The sequence below is a fragment of the Amphiprion ocellaris genome, chromosome 10 (genome assembly GCF_022539595.1).
Source record: "Amphiprion ocellaris isolate individual 3 ecotype Okinawa chromosome 10, ASM2253959v1, whole genome shotgun sequence".
NCBI lineage: Eukaryota > Metazoa > Chordata > Actinopteri > Pomacentridae > Amphiprion > Amphiprion ocellaris.
In genome coordinates, this window is record NC_072775.1 from 10,723,775 (window position 1) to 10,742,442 (window position 18,668).

The window sequence follows — 18,668 nt, forward strand, 5'->3', positions numbered from 1 at the left end:
GCAGGTGCAGACCTAAAATTCTTTGATTTGAAAATACACACATTCTCTGACAAAATAAGGGACAATCAACTTACATGTACAACATGACATTTATTTTCATCTACACTTCAGGTTACTTAACATATAATTCCTTTGTAGAGGTATGAAACTTCCATATATTCTGGAAAAGCCATCAAGGGAACCTAGACAGATTGGGAAAAAACTGTCTCATCAGAAAACTCAAACAAACAGAAATACTGGATATAACACGGATGTCCTTGTCCTGAGGAAAATGCTGTTTCCACTAGAAACCCTCTCATCAGTATGTCTGGTTGTAGCCTGCTCCTGACCTGGGGTAACACTAGTGTATTGTGTAGATGGTCCAATACAGAGCAAATATGTTGTCTGTATCAGCTAGAGTCCCTGTCCCTAAACTGTGCCTCCCCTGCAAACATCCTCTTTTCTGAAGTGTCATTGAGCAAGTTCCTGAATCGCTGCTGACAGTGAGGCCCAGCTCTGTAGCTGACCTCTCAATCTGACCTCTGTGGACAGAGACAGCTGGTTATACAATATGAGGGTCTGAAGGTGAATCTCCTCACACATTTGCATGATATTTCATTTAAGAAGCATGTACGCCTCATCTGGGGACAGCTATTAAATTAAAAGGGCAGATATTAGTTGCAGATGTCTCACATAAAGAGTGATTTAAACTAGTGGCTGATCATTACCACGCCAGACTTTGTCAGGTTACGTTTGTTTTGGCAGTCATCCTAAAGCAGACACGTGACACAGGAGTCAGGAGGGGTAATCATGATGTTTGACTTGGCTCTGTTTTCATGTTTGAAGTACAGGATATATATACACCTGTGGCTGCACGAGCTCTGCCTCTGCTTCTAACCATTTTCTGCTCTGATTCCTTTCGCATCTCACACAGAAATGAATCTCCTGGGCATTACCGCCGTTCTGGGACTACTGGTGGGCGCTTGGGCTCACATCGGTGTGCTGAGGCCTCCGTGCGATTCCTTGGAGGCAGAGGAGGCTGCTGTGGTGGCTCAGGATTACCTCAATGCCCAGCACAAACATGGGTACAAGTATGTACTGAACAGGATCGAAGACATCAAGATCCTCACAAAGGTAACACAGCAGGTGTAAATGCTGCTTAGTTAGAAGTACAGACAGACAGATAGGGTAAATAGGATGACAGATTTTCATGTGAACTGCGTCGTAAATGTGTGGCATTGAATTAAGGTGCTCTTAACAGTTTAAAAATGGAGCAAAGTTCCAAGGAAGACATTCTGTTAAACATGCGTGCTTTATTCAGTGTGAAGTGCATACCTTAAATGGCAATTTTTTTCTTAATTATTCAATTTTTCGTGTTATTTTATACCATCAGCACTGCAGATAAGATGTCTAAGTATACTTTTAATTTAACTGACTGTCACAAACAAATCAGGAGAGTCGATGTATTTACATTCCACATTTTTGTCATTAGACACTATATGTGCGTGCTCATCCAGGGAACATGTCATTTAGTGACTTCTGTACCCGCTTTGGAAATACTATAAGCAGCAGTATTCTGTCAAAAAATAAATAAATAACTGTCTGATGCAGTAGATGTGTAATTTTTTTAGCCTAATGAAGATGACACATATGTCCTGGAAATTGACCTGCTGGAGACAGACTGTCATGTGTTGGACCCCACACCTGTTGCCAACTGCACAGTCAGGCCCAAAGTGTTGACGGTGAGACTGCATGTCATGACCACAGTTTAACCAAAACCGTAATGTTGATCGGATAAGAAGCTGAAGTAATAGGATTTTAAAGTCTGACACTACTTGGACTGACTCTTTGTGTTCATTCAGGCAGTAGAGGGAGACTGCGATGTGGTGCTGAAGAGGGTTAATGGAGCTCTGACTGTCACAGCCTTCAAGTGTAAAACAGAAGGTAAAGATCACACTGTCAGCCATATAATTACACACTAGCTGACATGTATAGACACTGTTTAGCCTCCATACAGAGACCAGCATGTGTCTCTTCTCTGGTGTCATATAGAATCAACAGAGGACCTATGCCTGGGCTGTCCGACCCTCCTTCCCCTGAATCACACTGGAGCGCTGGACTTTGTCACCACCTCTCTGGGAACCTTCAACAACCAGACTGTGAATGTAACATATGTTCTTCTGGAGATTGGAAGGATGTCATCGCAGGTGGGCCAAAGCAGTCAGATAAATTATTAGTGGATGTAACAAACCTGCATGTTTAAATACTTGTCAACACCTTGTTTCAGATCGTGAGTGGTGGGCCGATCTATTTAGCAGAATATGTTGTAGTTGAGGCCAACTGCACCGATGATCCCTGCGTGCCCCTGAATGATGCCCTGGCTGTGAGTACACCCAGCAAGAACAACAGCAGATGTTCTTGAAATCTCTGTTGGTAAAAAATACATTAATGTAGAGAGAAATGATCAATCAGTCACCAAAGCTCCAACTGAAGTAGTTGAAAATGAACAAAAAACAATGTTTTTCTCTCCCAGGCTCGTAGTTTTTGCACCGCCAGAGGCTCAAACGATGAACACACAGTGGATTGCAAGATCCTTTCCACTCTGGTAAAATATTCTATTTAATTTCTCTATATAGTTTTCAATGGCCAAAGATAGGTTGTCATATTTATAATTTTACATTTATTTAGAAAACACAATTTCTGTTCTGTTAATTCTTATTAATGTACACAATTTTTCAGACACCCATTGTAGATGTCAACGGCACAGCACGTGTGGAACATGCCAGCCTGCCGGTGGTTCATGTCCATAGAGGCAATATTTCGCTCAATCACGGCCTGAGACACCACAAACTGACCACCCTGCACGACCCTCATCTCAGCGGCCTTCTGTCTTCAGAATCAGGAGAGTCCGATGAAGTTGTCCCTGTAGTAAGTGCTGCTGTTCCTACTGCTGACCCTGCTGCTGTTGCTGATCCTACTGCTGTTGCGGATCCTGCCGCTGTTGCTGATCCTGCCTCAGCTTCAGATGCTTCAGATGCCTCATCCAGTAAGGAGGTCCCCGTTATTCTGTTTAAGAGAGCAGTAGCTGCTCAACCTGCGGCTGCTCTGGTCGATGGTCCTGCAGCACAGGCAGATCCCACTGCTATTGTGCCAGTCTGCCCAGGAAAAGTCAGGTTCTTTTAAGTGTTCAGGTCCCACAGACTCTTTACGGTTGCCTTCTTCAATAACACTGGTACTAATAACTTTGACACATAAATGTGCTGTGGTAAGCAAGATGTAACACCAATACATTATCAAACGTGTATTAATTCATTGTGTGAAACTGTCAAATCACAAACAACTGACATTTCTTTTAAAAAGTGCATTATATCCTGTGAAATAAACCTCTCAAGTCAAAACTTGTCTTTTTTTTTTTTTAACCTGTTGCTCCATTATGCCTCCTTTAAAATACAGTCAGTGAAGGACAGGGAGATATCCAAGGCCTTTCACAGGATTAATGAGGACACACTGATAACCATTGTCATTGTGTTCTCTCTAAACACATTTGTACCTTAATGCATTTAATCATTCATTAACCATTAATCCTTTCATGCTACATCTGCAAGAGTGATTGCAAAAGTGCACAGTGCTGTTTGCAGATTGTGTTGACTCATGCCAATGACACTCTGGTAAATCCATTGACATTTCTGATACAGACATAGCAAATAATTGTTACTCACGTTTTGTCCCAGTTGGCTCCATGTTTAAGACAGTTCAATACTTTAAACATGACTTAAATCATTCTAGATTGGGATTCTTTTAATATCCAAAAGTCAGACATTTTGGGGCAGTTTACATGTTTCCAATCCCCATGTAATCTGGCAGATAATCAAAAAAGATAATCCACAATTTCATTTGCCATTCAAGGTGACAAAACATATTTTTTCCAACTGTTGAAGTACAGATTAGTACAAAAATTACAACAGTAGAACCTTGCGCACACCAAGGACATAGTTGATGAATGGGCAAATTCTAGTAACTATTGACATGGATGGGTCAATGTTCAGGAAGTATCAGTTCATGGTGAGGCAAAATAATAAAGACAAATACGTTCAACAAGCCAATGCACCCTCTGACTCTAGCAATGCCAACAAATAACACAAATGGACAGATTAGAAAATAGTCGAAGAAAAAAAGGGAAGTTGTCCTTGAATGCCCACAGAGGACTCCAACATCCTGCTCTGATACCCATTTTTCAAATATTTCCCAACCCCACACGTAAGAACTCTCAAATAAGTTTGATAATTTAGGTTAAAAAAAAAAATCTTTAAAAGCTTGGAGAGTCTGTTTCAATCATTTATTCACATTGATGTCAACTCATTTCTGCTTCTGATTTTCATGTTCTGTCAGGAGGGAATGCTTTGGTCCTGGAAAAGACATGCATATTAATACAAGAGATTGGGTTAAGAATTTTAAAAAATTTAACAACATACCATTTCCTTGGTGGTCAGCTGCAGAGCTCCAGTGTTGAAACATATTTCCAGGAACATGAGGTGGAAACCTTTGGATGGAGTCTAGAGGCATCAGCGATTTCCAGGGATCTTCAAATGACTCAGGGATTTTAGGATTTAAATGTGCTGTACTGAAAGTTGGTTCATGGGGCATAAACCCAAACTGAAGGCCATTAGAGGCAGGAGATAACGTTGGCCAACTTGACTGAACGCCAAACCTTTGCTCATAGTTGACATGACCAAGTAAGGGATCAAACGTCCCTTCTTCTGGCCATTTAGGGTGCTGGGTGTTTCCCTGCATGAGTCCAAAATTCAAAATATTCTGGGGTTTACTATTGTGTTCGCTTGCAGGTCCTTGTGTTACAGAGTATGTGCCATAAAGCAGGTCTCTGAAAGGCATTACAGAATCACTGAAACTGTTGAGCTCCTTGCCTGGTGGGCCATGCTGTAGCAGCAAATAGCTTTTGTGTTCGGAATCAGGGTTCAGAGTCTGTCCTTGTTTGGTGGAGTTCTCCGGGTCATTTACAAGGGTCTCTGGTTCTGAGTTGTTTGGCACCACAGATTTGTCATAAGTGGGTACTGAAGCATCTTGAACCATAGAGTAAGGAACCAGATAACGGTCACGTTCACGGTGGATGTTAACACGTGCTGAGCCTTTAGCATTACTAGATTTTTTGTAATATGTCAGCCAGTCAGTGGTTTTAGGTAGATTGGGTGGCTTTGGTCTGTAGTGCAGCGGTAGATATTTGCTGATGTAAGGCCCTGTGGGATTATTCATATTCTTAGCTGACATTACTTGACTGTTTTGCTTTATTGGTGACTGAATAAATGGCCCATAATGCACCACGGGACTTGCTGGTTCCTGACCAGAAGCTGGAGCTTTAGAGTTGTCATTGGAGTAAGTTGAGGGCACACTTTGTAGCAAATTTTGCTGCCTCTCAAATTCCAGCATATTTGGCCTATAGGGATATAGGGGGTTAGGTGCAAAATGAGGGTGAACTGGTAGGGTAGGTTTTGCAGCTATACTGGGTTTACTTCCAGGTAGTGCAGCAGGGCTGCCATCTGGTGGCTGTAGATATGGTTGTGCTATATTTCTGGGTGGAAGCGACTGAGGTGAAATGGATGGGGATGTGGAACCTGTAGCAGCTTGCATTGTTGTAGCTTCCGTTGCTGTTTGAGGAGAAGGAACAGAACTCAAGCCATTCACAAATTCCAAATATGCCACTGAAGGAAGATGTGACAGACCTGGATACAATGAAGGTGCATCCTTACTGCTCTGCCCAGTAGGAACAACATGGAGATGCTGATGAAAAACAACTTGTGGACAGCAATTAGATATATCTGGTGGGCAAAACTGGGAGCAGTATGGTTGCATGTATAGAGGGCTGAGTTGAGCCCCTTGTTGGATAACACCAACATTACTAGGAATGGCTGATCCTGAAAATTTCAGATCACCGGCTGGAGTAGCAACTTGGTGCTGCATAGTCCTATAAGGGGGCATCAAAAAAGGCTGGGGCTGCTGTGGGTAGTAGAACAAGGTAAAAGGTTGATGCATTTCGCCCGGTTGAGGATCATTATTTTGGGCAGGCTTTTCCACAGGAGCTTTATCATTATTTGTTCCTGGAATCTGGGTTGCTGGACAAGGTTTCTGGCCTTGTCCTGTAGGAGTTTCAGTTCCTGGCTGTGGAGCAACAGTTGGATTGTTGGCTGGCTGATATTCAGGCATTGGCTGAGGGTGGAAGTACACTGGTTGGTGTACTTGACCCTGAGGGGCTTCAATCTTTGGTGACTGTGGACCAGGAGGTTTCTTCGAAGCTGGTGGATTTCCAGGCTTAGGTTGGGGGTAGTAGGGAATGTAGAAGAACGGTTGGTATACTGACCCTTGAGGGGTTTCTGGCCCTGGTGACTGAGGTGCAGCAGCGGGTTTCATAGCTGGATGTGATTGGGAATAGTAGGAGTAGTGGTAGAATGGCCGGTATACTGGGCCTGGAGGAGCTTCAGGCTGTGGTGCAGCCATTTGTTCCTGTGGCTTCACAGGAACTATGGGTTGTCGTGGCCCCGGTTTTTTTGGTAATGTTTCAGGATACAGTGTATAAGAAGGTGGTTCTACAGGGGGAGCTTCAGATGGTTGTGGCCGTGATGGCTGAGAGTGAGAAATGAGTGGATAAAGGGGTCTTTGTTCTGGGCTCTTGGGCTGGCTTCCATATGGTCTCACAGGTTTATGAAGCTGCCGAGCTGGGAGGTTAAATGGATTTGGAAGAAAGTGCTCATCCAAATTACCTGGTGGTGGTTTGGTCACTGGTGGCTGTTTTGGGGTTGGTTGTGATGTAGGGGCTTGAGGATAAAGTGGAACAAAGAAATGCAGCCTTTGGTCCTTGGTAGTTTGTTTCACTGGAGGTAATGTGGTAGATTTTGGGGACTGTATTGTAGAAACAACATCTGGGCTTGTAGGATACTGGTAAAAGAAATTTGGATAGAAAGGATAGTAAGGTAACAGAGGTTGATTCATATCCTTTGGCCCCTGATTAGGATTCCTGTTCGGAATCTTTGGGTTCTGATTAAAACTTGGAACCTGAGGGGAAGTGAACCTTGCAGGATTTGGAGTTAGAGTGGTTTGCAGGACTGGAACCGTTGCTGGGTATATGGGAGATTCTGGTTGAGCTACTAACAACGATGGACACGAAATTTGTGTTTCCCCATCTCCAGACAGGCCGAGAGTGTAAAATCCATCCTGAACAGAAATGCAATGGATTACACAACAATAATTAAAAAGAATAAAAAAGTTATAATCAAATATGTATAGTATACCTTTTTCTCCAAGCAAGGTGTATATTGAACTGAGATGACCACACCTTCAGGATGTACAACTATGCCAAATCCACATCTTTGTGAGACCTTCATCAGCGGCTCCCAGTCTTCATTCACTGTTGATTAAATATGCATATCTGTTCAGTACACTTCATAAAAAAGTCAACTGGCATCAAGTTACAAGGCAAAAGTTCCACTGCAATGGCCTCCATTCAAGTCATACCTTCCTTCTTACAATGAATTAGATGCCAGACTAAGACATCACTAAAACCCACGGCCCACAGCTAAAACCATTATAACCTACTACTCTGAAAACACCCATCTTTAAATGTTTCCACTGCTAATTCTGTAATTTGAGCACAAATGCTCCAACATAAGGTGCCTCACACCATTTTAATCACTGCAACAATTAAAAGCTGCTTAAACAAAAACACAAGGTCACATTTAAGCTATCATTTAGGACTGAGAAAATGATCAAGCTAGTAAAATTAACCTAAAACTAATAGATTTAAGGAAATTGTGGTTTTAAAAAGAAATGGTAAAATAAGTACATTTTCTGAAATGACAACTGAAATTGACAACATTCAAATAGCATCTGCTATTACCACAAAAGCAGGCCTTTGGACAGCTACAACACTTAATAAAAAGCAAAAGAATAGAGAATTGAACTTATTTGCCTGCATTACTACTTAGTTTGCGCTGTGCACTAGAGTTTGAAACTTTTCTTGTTGCAGATATTCTGACATTGTGTCAGTTAATGGGAGTAACTAAATAGATTTGTGACTGCTCCATGTCTGACAAAGTCTAAAAGCAGTGCAGCTGACATGGTAAACCTTTCGCGCTGATTTTTAAAACATAGCGCAGGACATAAAATGAAGAAAAGAACAAAAACTTACGATTTACGTTAATTTTTGAAGTGGAGATGGTCCACTCCGTTTTCACGACCATGCCCTCATTATGACAGGTGACCATTGGAGGGTTCGTTGAGGACGGTTTCATCAAAGGGCATGACATCCTCACGGGTAACCCCCACCAACGCAAAGCGAGAACGTAGCTGTCCTCCTGTAGCCAGAAAGGAAAGAAAAAAACATTACAATGTGTACATGGTTTAAATATGCTGTGCTTTCAGAACAGGGTGCCTCACCTCTATAGTGACAAAGCAACCATCGTACGGTGCGATTAAGATCAAGTCTGTTTGTGTTGATCTGATGGTGTAACCACAGCTTGGAGGCAGCTTGGACAGAGGCAGGGGAGACAAGTAGTTTCCTAAGGAGTTACATTGAGGAATGTCAAAAATACTTACATCAAATTGCTCTTGCATGACTCCATTTGAAACTTACAACATACCCCTGTCCACAAAGAAGAGAGATGCAGGCATAGAAACAGCATCTTGAACAAGAAGCTTCATGGAGTCTCCTGTACATTCCACCTTCGGTTCCATTTTAAGCAGTCGTTGTACAGCTGCGATGTCTGGCTTTGGCCCCAGACCCTGTCCACTAGGGTCTCCCCAAGCTTTTAAAAATAAGGTTTGTAGGAAGGTAAAACAGGCTCTATCTAACTCTCTAAGAATGATGCACAGAGAGTAAGTTGCAGGCAGAAAAGATCAAATTGATGCACAAAACATGCATGGAACTTACGTTATACATAGTTTAGAGTTAAATGTCACCTTACATACCCATGTCTGCTTGGTAATCCGTTTCAATGCCCAGAATGTCCTTCGTAGTCTTGGTTTCATTGAGTTTAGCACCTTTCAATGGGTTGTGCCCAATTAAGAGTCTTCCATGGTGTTGATTTGTTCTTTTGGTTTGACTTTGCATTGAGTCTCTTCTTGGTTTATCTAGTGCTTTAAGTCTTGTCAGTGCTGCGCAATGGCAAAGCGAAGTTGCAAACATAAAAATTCCTAATCTGAGTAAAATCTTACTGCCCCCACTGTTTCTACACGCCATTGGAACAAAGGGAAAAAAAGAGTGCTGCCCACAAGGCAAATAATCTCAGCAGGGTGCCACAAAAGCTGAGCACTGCTCTTAGCAAGTATGTTTAAAGGTGAGTGCTCTAAATCTGAGCCTAATCACGACTAGTCAAACACCTGGCCGTGACAGGTGCTGCAAATCATGCAGTTAAGGACAGAGCATCATTAAATAGCCCAGAACATCCCATAATAAAAACTTATAGTCTGTGAGAGTGGTACTCAAGTGGCATTAGAGAATTATTTCATAACAAAAGTAAGGTCCGAGTCTTGCTGGCTTTCAAAATGTTGATCATTTGTTTTCAGACTTTCATATTATTTGAATTTGTTTAAGGCACCCGCTTAGCATTCCCTGAGCCTGTCAAGACAGGTGCCTAGAGTGGCACCTATGGCATTGGACATGGATTTTTGTATTTGAAAACTTCATTTGGTGTCATCATGTAAAGAGCTGGAAAAAAAACCACACTGAACATATCCTCCTGAGACCCGACTTACACATTTATGTCCTCTGTACTGGACATTTATTTTTGATATATATCTTAGAATTTATTTGAGCTATCCTACTAAATCCTGATGTGCTTAATAGAGAACATGCTGGCCTTTCCAGTGATATCTGAAGTGACTGGGTGGGATGAGGGGATGTTTTCATGCTGAGACAAAATTGAGACGGCAGCAAAATGCGCCTACCTGGAAAAGAGAAAAGTCAAAAATTGTTATATCGTTGATTTACCGATACTAATCATATATTTTCTTGTTTATATGCATGTCAGGAATTATAAATTGGGCTCAGAGTTCAGTTAAACTTTTTGTCAGGAAAAATACTAGCCCCTTTATGAATGCCAGCTGTTATGCACATGAGAACGATTTAATGGGGTTAGCTAACAGCTAACTAGCATGCCAGTTCTTTGTTTACGTTCAAATTCCTTTATGGGGTAATAAACCCATTGAATGTAATTAATGTAATAAATAAATACTTGTTTATCATTATGTTTCATTCAATCTCTCTAATTTTTACACTATTGTTATCTAATTTAGTTTTGTAAAGTTTCATTAGAAAATGGATTAATATTCTTGTTTTCTTGTGGGCCTATTTTGATTTCAAAATTTTGCTATCTTTTAGAGATTTATATATCTCTAAAATATATCTATTTTTTTTTTTTAAATTCTAAATTGTGAGTTGTTTTAGCTCAAAAAGGCAGGAAATCACCAAAAAGTTCAATTGAAAGATACGTTTTTCCCTCGGTTCTCAAGGACATATGACATTATGAGATAGAAAAATGACATTAAAGCTACATCGGGTTAATAAAATGAAAAAAAAAGGTCTAAAAAACGATGGAATTTACTGTTTACTGGGTTTAATTGATATGTATATTAACCCAGGCAATCCTTTTGGTCTAGTCAACATGTCTTGAAAGACTAAAATCAGATTAGTATTTATATTTTACCACTGTCAGTGTTTATTCATTTCTCTTTTGTCTTTCAGACCATTTTTATGTTCCAGTAGCCTACAGTCAGTAAAGAACCATTTTGATAAGATATTTCTGGGATTCAGGAACAAAGCCATAGAAACACAACTTCACTACATGCTGATATTTGTGCACATGGCATCTTTAGAGAATAATGGGATGTATTAGCTCAAGAAAAAGCATTTCGGTTGAACTTCAGTGTATATACGTTACAAGATCCACACTGTTGTATCAGCCTTTATGCCCAATTTGCACTCTCCAGGCAACAGACCGGACATACAAGCATCACGTCTGGTTGGAATAACTTTTATTTGATCTGTCTGTAAACAAGATGTTGCATCAATTCATGGCATTTGAAATAGCAGATTTTGTGGCAGAAGGAAATTCCAACTCAAAAAAGACAAAATATTGCAAACTTATTTTTCTGTTGTTTAATTCTGTACATATTCCACAAAGTCTAGAGATTACTGATGCCAAAATATCCCTTAGGAAAGTGCCATTAAAAGTTACGTCTTGCTGGAGCAGCAGTTAAAAATCCAACTTGTAGTAGCAACAGAGCAGATATTGATTTTATGGCACAGAATACACAGTTATTTTCAGAAAATTTTCACAAGACAACTTACAAATGTTCTTATTCCAACCAACATCATTTTCAATATGTTAAGTGTACACAGCGTCATTTTTTTTTCTCTTTTAAATATACTTCTAAGTACCTTACTATGACAATTTGTGAATACACCTTTGATGACTAAAGCACAAGGCAAATGATTGAGGTGTTGGAGCCCAACAGCCTCAGTTTTCAGTCAAAATGCATTCATACTGTAGTAAAATGACATTGCCATTTCATTGGTTAATGAACATGGAGTTAGCAACAAATCAATTAGTGATGAAAAGTTTAAGTAGTGTTGAAGTCTAAAGAAGCGGTTACATGTTTTACAGTCATCTGAAGTAGTCGCAATGATTTACAGTCAACAGGTGATGCCAACGATCATCCATCAGAACAAGCTGAAGGATTTCTGATAATCCTCTTAGACTGACAATTGGTCCAAAGGGGAGAGGGACGGGGTGGGGAAATAACTTCACGAGTGTGTAGTGATTTACAGCAAAATTTACAAATGGCAGGTGATGACTGAGAAGTGTCTCAGCTGTCACAGAGGTGGGATGTCCACTGAGACTCCGAGACGTGGTGAAGTACGATGACAGTCTCAGTAATGCTGACCTTACATTACACTCAGACAACAGCCCAACACCACATCATTAACTTTTAAGACCACATTCAGGTACAACAGCAAAAGCATGTAATGGAGGGTCAAAATAGTTGTGCTTGAGGGTGGCGAAATCGGTGCACACATACAGGACTTTGTCAGAGGAAGTTTGTCACTTCTTTAATGCAGTTTTGAATATGGAGTCGTATGAGAAGATGGCTTTGGCTGGATTATTGCGCTAGGAAAGGACAGGGTACAGGGCTAGGATTTGAATGCTAAAGAGGGTATGCATGCAACTTTTTAAATGCCCACATGCTGAAAAGAATAAAACAAAAATGAACCCAGCATCTTTTAGTAATGCTCCAAAAAAATAAAATGCGTAGCTATGCACACTGTCACCACCATTACATGTGTACTTCCTCTTGGAATTTTAGCCAGATGCTAAGTGAATGTTATACAACGCAAGTCCAAATTTGTTTAACACTTTTATTACACTTTGCGATCATATTTTGCACACTCTTTTGGTTAATAAACATTTCAATGAACATGCCATTACTGTAGTGCCAAAAACATGAAGTACAATGTTGAAGTGGGGTACATTTAACCAAAAAAAAAAAAGAAAAGAAAAGAGGGTGGGGGGTGAGGTTAAGCAAAGCAAAAGGCTGCGTAGAAAAGTAGACTGGGGAGGAAACATTGTATGCCACCTAATCCTGGACGTAGTGTCAACACAATACGGTGAGTGGGAGTGAGCTGCTAAATTGACGAATGGGTGAAGAGGTTGCTTAATATCCAGAGTTCCTCAGGTAAGAAGGCATGTCATGTGCCTTCTTGTTAAGAACTCCACCATGGACCGACTCCTTTCCCATCAATATAACCAATACTGGAGCACACAAGGAAAAAAAGAGAAACTAACAAAACTGAAGAGTCTCCCCCCTACAGGATGAAGGGGGAACAAAGGTGACAGTATCTTACCACTCTTCATTGCTATTAAAAGTTTCCAAGACATTTGACTGCTTGCAGGAGAAATCTTAACAGCAATATTTCTTTTCTCTTCTTTTTGTCCCTCATTTTAATCTAAGTGAGCTTGAAAACATTAAAACCCTGAATCCCTCAAATATTTTGCCATTGAGTAAGCCTTCTTATTCAATCCACCTCCATGGACCCCTTCCTTGCCCATTACAAGAACCAAAACTGAAAGAGAACAGATAGAAAGGAGACAGTTAAAAGTGAAGAAGGTAAAGCAAGGCATCCCAAGCAAGACATGTAATCCAGACATGTTCAACTGTGTACAACTAAGGGCCAACTACAGTCACACAATGTAGAATCCATCCCAATGCATTACAGACTAGTATTTGTTAAACAGGGAACAGTCAGTGAGTGATCAAGTGAGCAGTTTCTCACACAGGACCGGGATTCCAATGCACATATTTGATTTTTAATTTTTTTGCTTATATGCAACAGGAAGATCAGTGCACTTGGTAAGTCCAGACAGCTTCTGCTGATCTCCACTTTTAACAAGATGCCACTTACAATAGACCTGTGGACTTCGCAAGGAAAATTTTTGGTATCAGCAGGTACAAGCAGGGCCTAGATAATTCTGCTGGATCAAGATGAGATTGTAGAAGCACTGTATCTTCCATACAGCTGTGTGAAGACTGTAGAATCTCAATACATTTCTTAGTCAAAATTGAACATGTGTGATACTTCATTTGTGCTCTTTAGACTACCTGACAAAGTACACCAAGCAGAGCAACAGAGAAACCACTGAAACAGGAAACAGAGCAGTTTTGAAAAAGTTGAAAGGAAAATGGAGTTTAGCTTTGACTGCAATCACTGCTTCTGACCTAAAAATTAAAGTACATTTTTTTTTCTTCCTATAACTACTTCTGTTTTAAGTGAGAATTAATGACCAAGTCTGCCAGGGCTGTGATAGCAATGGATATGGACAATGCTATACTGTAGCCAATTAGATTAGGTTTTACACGTTAAATTGACTACCTGTGTGTAACACTGCAACAACAGCAGCCACGTGTGAAGATGCTGAAAGTGAAATAACAATGGAAGTGACTGTTCGGAACACCTGCATATAGCAGATAAATTTGCGTTTCTTACAGGGCTCATAAGCACAGCATTTTTTTTTCTTTTCAGTGAAATTAGATAAAAGAAATAATCTGATGTTGCAAAAGATGGGCCTATGATTTTCAGTCTGCACTTACTAAAGTCACAAATTTCCTGTAAGGTCGCTCTGATACACACAATGTTTTCATGACATGAACAACATGGTGTCCTCACCTATGTAAGCAGCATTCTAACAGTTGCAGTGAAGGAAACCATTCTGATACTCCATCATTACCTTTTCCGGCTCTTCCCACAGAGATATTGTATGTAGGTTCTCCTCCTTGACTCTTCGTCCGGATGTCCATTGTCCACTCTCCGTCATCAAGGAGGCTGTCTCTGAGGACTGAACACTTCTTTGAGCCCAGAACGAGACCGTTGGTAAAAAAGGTCTCCCTGTCCTTACCGATAAGGACGTCTATTTCCTGAGACTGAAAAACACACAAAGCCATAAGATTGTGGCAATGTTAGTCAGATCCTACAGATGTAGCAGATATGCTCTGGTTACATTACTAACCCGATTCCTTTTTCATAAGATGCAATATTAAGTACATACAATCAACTGTCGTCCACAAGAAAGGACTGACGTATCTTCACTATGCCGCCATGATAATCGCGGCCTTGGCAACTTTGTATGTTAACAATGCAGCATTTGACTTGTGGGAATTAATTTCCTTTCTTGTGCACATTGTCTACTCATGCATCAGGAGTTTTGTGCTATACTGCTGCCAGATCAAAAAAGTGCTTCCTCATTTCTCTTAATATAAAATGTGCACTCACTTTTCAAGCTTCAGCTTTAGAGATTAGTCAATTAACTAAGCGAAAATTTACCTGCACCATTTCTGATTAGTAACGAATAATTTCAATCCACTACCAACTCCAAATATTTGTAGCCTTTACTTTCTTAAATGTTAGGATTAGCAGCATTTTTTTTTTTGCATTTAAGAGAGCAAGCTGAATAAGATTTGTTATTTTTCTTCAGTATCACTACATAACTGTCATTTTCAGCTCCAATCACTGGTCAGCTGCAGTCACATATTAAATGTTAAAGTTTAAAAAGACCAAAGGCGGTAAAGTACTTCATACTATCAGAAGAAGGTGGTTTGTAAACTGTGCACACTTTCAATGGAATACCACAGGAGCTACTCGGCATTGAGGTGTTTTTCATCCGTTTGCTTCTCTCCTGCTCTCTGTGGTCACATATACTGTATTTTAATACAGCAGCGTCCTGTTCCTGTTGTCAGACAATGGAACATGTATGAAATGGTGACAAAAACACTGATCATTAAGACTACATTTTAACCAAGCTGCTGCTCTGCACCGCCAAAATCCTGATTTTATAAATGCAATGTCATCCAACAAGCTCACCATAAACAGAAGGTAAAAAATAAGGAGAAATGAGTTGCCTTTGCTGTGTCCATGTTGCACTTTGACTAATATACACACCAAAACCTTTCACTTTAAGGTGTATAATAGAAAATTATTCTTCTTTAGGAGTTGCACTACTGATTTGATAAATAAGCACTTTTTACTCATCATGCTGGAGTTTTCAGTTTAATTATCTTTAAGATTTCAGATTGTGCTACATGATAGAATTAAAAATTAAATACAGTTCATCAAAAAATGAAATGTAAAGATCATTTAGAAAGGAAAATGATTAGATAGATTAATAGATTGACTTATCAGGTAAATAGCTGACGAGTTAATGGATGATAAATAGTTAATAAGTCGCTGTGGCTGGTGAAAAAAAAAATGTTGAAACACGCCCCATCCTGAACACAAGCTATAATTATAAAAGCCTGCAACCTTTGCCTGCAGTGAGAGCTGGAAGTAAAGTGACGTCTATGCACCGGAGTAGCTCTCCTTGCATCCCTCTGAATGAATGAAATGATAAAAAAGGCTTTCTTATTTTACAAATGCTCATGATAGCTCCTTCTATAATGGGCCGGGTTTGACCAAACATTAGCCAGTTACCCGTTTTAACCACAGGTAGCCGGTAGAGCAGCTGCAGCTTAACGTTAGCTAATCAAAGCAGCCGTGCACACAAAAGCATGCACGCTCCCTTCAGCCAGACGCCGTCTCCTCACCGCTTCTAAATTAGCATGTTGTTTTAGTGGCGTCTCGAAATGTGGATTAAAGCACGTTGACAGACAAATGACTCCCGAGGGTACGTGCGAGTCACATTAAGTGAAGCCTTATCAGGTCCACACGAGGTCTAATCCCGCAACGTTTCCTTAGCGGGACGCACAGGCCACCGATAAGCTAGCCAGCTAGCTAGTTAGCGCTCTAAGCTAGCCGCGTTAGCATGCTAGTCATTTATATCCTGCGAGGGTTTGACAGTTCTCAAGAACGACGAGCGTCTGCGTGGGAGATGCACAATAAAACCGACGAACCGAACCGCACTTTTCACTCCATTTAACCCCACTTTGACTCCTTACCGTGATATTGTTGAATGCACCGCCGGCATGTGCTGCCCAAACATATTTGGCGTCCGTATAGCCAACAATGGCGCTATCCTGACAGGAGCCATCGGCCATCAGGTTCTCCACGTAGCTTTGCCAAGACATATTCAAGAAATTGATGCTAAGTAAAAAAGCCCTACTGCTCTGGAAGTTGCCAAGCGAGAAAAGCGGCCAAAACGGGGGGAGAAAAGATTCTGACAGAGGGTTTTTTTCCAGTCTCCTAATCTAACCCACACTTCGACGCTGACCAACGCGGAGGCTGGGGGCAGCAAAGAAAGCCAGGGCAGTGAGGCAGCGGCTGGGTGTAGTCCGTATCAGATCACTCCGCACAATGAGCTCCCTGGCGCTTTTATGGCAGCAGGCGGTGGAATAAAGAGGGATTTAGCGGCTCAGCCAAGAGTCAATCTGAGGGAATGCAAGCCGGGGTACACTTAAAAAAAAACAGCCGGATGGTAATTTGCGTGTGGTCAGTCTATTACTTATTTATCCTTTAATTCATTTCACGCGTTTTTCATGTTGAAGGAATGAGATGACAAAGGCTGCCCTCATCGTAGTGTGGCTTTTACCTTCAGCGCATGCAGAAAATAATATTCCCTCTGGTGCATGTCTCATTCATCCTCAAATTATTTCCCTCACTTTTATATAAAAAAGAAAATTTAAAAAATGCGTGTTTTATTCCTAGCAGCCTGCTTGGAAGTTCCTCACTGATCTCTATAAATAAATCAATTTCTCCTCTTATATCTCAGTTTTTAAGAACAAGCAATTTTATCCACAATATCCCTGCTTTTCTGCTGGAGACCACCTCAAAACTGACTTTAAATTGTCTTTTTTAGCTCACTGACTTTTCCTGATTGTGTAGAATCTACCCAAAACATTATTTGAACTGCCTTTCTTTATATGTTTGCTACAGATTTATTAGTTTTGTGTAGGGTCTAACTAACACATGCATGACTAATCTCATAAAACTTTGAGTGTGAATGTATTTTTTTTCATACATAACCACGTTATAAAACAAAACTGAAAAAATGTACTTCTTCGGTGTAATGATCACTTTATGTTGAGATCATTTACTTAACCCTGCAAAAACCCACCGTTGCAAAAAGACATCAATTTTATTTTTTTATTGTTTCATATATATATATATATATATATATATATATATATATATATATATATATATATATATATATATATATATATATATATATATATATATATATATATATATATATATATATATATATATATATAAAAATTTTTTTAATGTATTTATTTATTATTTATTTGCTCATTTTTTCTCTGGGTCTTACAGGGTTTAGTAGAAGTATTGATATCACGCTGTGAAAATATTCCATTGCAAGTAAAAAATGTAATAATATCAGCTAAATTTACTTAGGATATCAAAACATATTGAATTATTTACTGTGCAGTAAAATGTTCGCTGTATGTTTTTAGTTTTTTGTAGGATATTTTTTTAGATTCATATTGCTGCAGGATTGACATATATGTTGCATTTTATTGCTGTGTATGTTTGAAATGAAGCTAATATAAACTACATTATATATTGTTGGGTGAGATCATCATTTGTGTGTAGTGTTTTGTATCTCTAAAAAGTCTGCGCTTTATGAGCTCTGAAAAACAATTCTGTTTTTTCTTTGTGGCAATTTTCAGCTAATTTAAGAAGGTTTTTAAAAATCAGTTCATCAATCTCAAGAGGAGAATTTTCTCAGTTCATAAAGAGATGCTGAATATTTCAGCTTATCGAAAAAATTCCAGTTCAAAATCAACAGATTTGAAGATCTATTTTTTCACCCCACAGGGAATGAAGGATATGAGAAACTGTAAAAGTAAGGAGTAATTAACACTGTCAGACAAATCTAATGGAGTTAAACACACAATAATTGCTTCCTCTGAAATGCAGCCAAGTGGGAGCATAAAGTTGCACAAAAAGAAAAAAGGTAAAGTACTTCAAATTTTCGCTTGTCAGTTCACCACTGACTTTGTCGTCTTTACCAAACGTGCAGTCCCAGTCTGTGACAAAGAGTTCACACTTTAATGCTTTTCAGATATTGAGTTTTAATAAGTATTAAAGAAAAAAAGCATAATATATGAAGGGTAATGAAACAAGGAAATAAAATGGAACAAATAAATGTCTTTTTCTGTAGTGCTCCTCATGT

The 18,668-nt window shown here is 39.8% G+C and overlaps 3 protein-coding genes across 5 annotated transcripts; 1 reads left to right on the forward strand and 2 right to left on the reverse strand.

The window, feature by feature from the left end:
* Positions 1 to 858: 858 nt before the first annotated feature.
* On the forward strand, positions 859 to 3,377 carry LOC111585402 (alpha-2-HS-glycoprotein-like). Its single transcript, XM_023294877.3, has 7 exons — positions 859 to 1,113; positions 1,611 to 1,721; positions 1,842 to 1,923; positions 2,032 to 2,186; positions 2,267 to 2,362; positions 2,513 to 2,584; positions 2,719 to 3,377. Exons 1-7 carry the CDS (start codon positions 916 to 918, stop codon positions 3,160 to 3,162), a joined length of 1,158 nt encoding a protein of 385 aa, XP_023150645.2. The 5' UTR covers positions 859 to 915; the 3' UTR covers positions 3,163 to 3,377.
* A 924-nt stretch (positions 3,378 to 4,301) lies between these two features.
* LOC111585398 (uncharacterized) lies at positions 4,302 to 10,843 on the reverse strand. Of its 2 annotated transcripts, XM_023294872.3 has the most exons (7): positions 8,953 to 10,843; positions 8,625 to 8,789; positions 8,422 to 8,543; positions 8,174 to 8,339; positions 7,278 to 7,393; positions 4,452 to 7,200; positions 4,302 to 4,385 (listed from the first exon to the last, which is right to left on the reverse strand). In XM_023294872.3, exons 1-7 carry the CDS (start codon positions 9,221 to 9,223, stop codon positions 4,336 to 4,338), a joined length of 3,639 nt encoding a protein of 1,212 aa, XP_023150640.2. In that variant the 5' UTR covers positions 9,224 to 10,843; the 3' UTR covers positions 4,302 to 4,335. The 2 variants fall into 2 exon arrangements, with proteins under 2 accessions (XP_023150640.2, XP_035797228.2); XM_035941335.2 differs by having other exon boundaries at positions 4,302 to 7,200.
* A 156-nt stretch (positions 10,844 to 10,999) lies between these two features.
* Positions 11,000 to 16,854, reverse strand: LOC111585406 (profilin-2-like). 2 transcript variants are annotated; one of them, XM_023294883.3, is made up of 3 exons: positions 16,468 to 16,854; positions 14,268 to 14,460; positions 11,000 to 12,794 (listed from the first exon to the last, which is right to left on the reverse strand). In XM_023294883.3, exons 1-3 carry the CDS (start codon positions 16,594 to 16,596, stop codon positions 12,697 to 12,699), a joined length of 420 nt encoding a protein of 139 aa, XP_023150651.1. In that variant the 5' UTR covers positions 16,597 to 16,854; the 3' UTR covers positions 11,000 to 12,696. The 2 variants fall into 2 exon arrangements, with proteins under 2 accessions (XP_023150651.1, XP_023150649.1); XM_023294881.3 differs by having other exon boundaries at positions 11,000 to 13,105; positions 16,468 to 16,840.
* Positions 16,855 to 18,668: the final 1,814 nt, after the last annotated feature.

What these genes read in the sequence shown, in the direction of transcription:
- LOC111585406 (XM_023294883.3), bottom strand. Translation starts at nt 16,596, where the DNA reads ATGTCTTGGCAAAGCTACGTGGAGAACCTGATGGCCGATGGCTCCTGT. An exon ending in GTGCATTCAACAATATCACG is followed by an intron (nt 14,461 to 16,467) that starts GTAAGGAGTCAA and finishes TGTGTTTTTCAG; the next exon opens with TCTCAGGAAATAGACGTCCT. An exon ending in TGTGGGAAGAGCCGGAAAAG is followed by an intron (nt 12,795 to 14,267) that starts GTAATGATGGAG and finishes TGTGTGCTCCAG; the next exon opens with TATTGGTTATATTGATGGGA.
- LOC111585398 (XM_035941335.2), bottom strand. Translation starts at nt 9,223, where the DNA reads ATGGCGTGTAGAAACAGTGGGGGCAGTAAGATTTTACTCAGATTAGGA. An exon ending in GGATTACCAAGCAGACATGG is followed by an intron (nt 8,790 to 8,952) that starts GTATGTAAGGTG and finishes TATTTTTAAAAG; the next exon opens with CTTGGGGAGACCCTAGTGGA. An exon ending in TCTCTTCTTTGTGGACAGGG is followed by an intron (nt 8,544 to 8,624) that starts GTATGTTGTAAG and finishes GTAACTCCTTAG; the next exon opens with GAAACTACTTGTCTCCCCTG.
- LOC111585402 (XM_023294877.3), top strand. Translation starts at nt 916, where the DNA reads ATGAATCTCCTGGGCATTACCGCCGTTCTGGGACTACTGGTGGGCGCT. An exon ending in TCAGGCCCAAAGTGTTGACG is followed by an intron (nt 1,722 to 1,841) that starts GTGAGACTGCAT and finishes GTGTTCATTCAG; the next exon opens with GCAGTAGAGGGAGACTGCGA. An exon ending in CTTCAAGTGTAAAACAGAAG is followed by an intron (nt 1,924 to 2,031) that starts GTAAAGATCACA and finishes GGTGTCATATAG; the next exon opens with AATCAACAGAGGACCTATGC.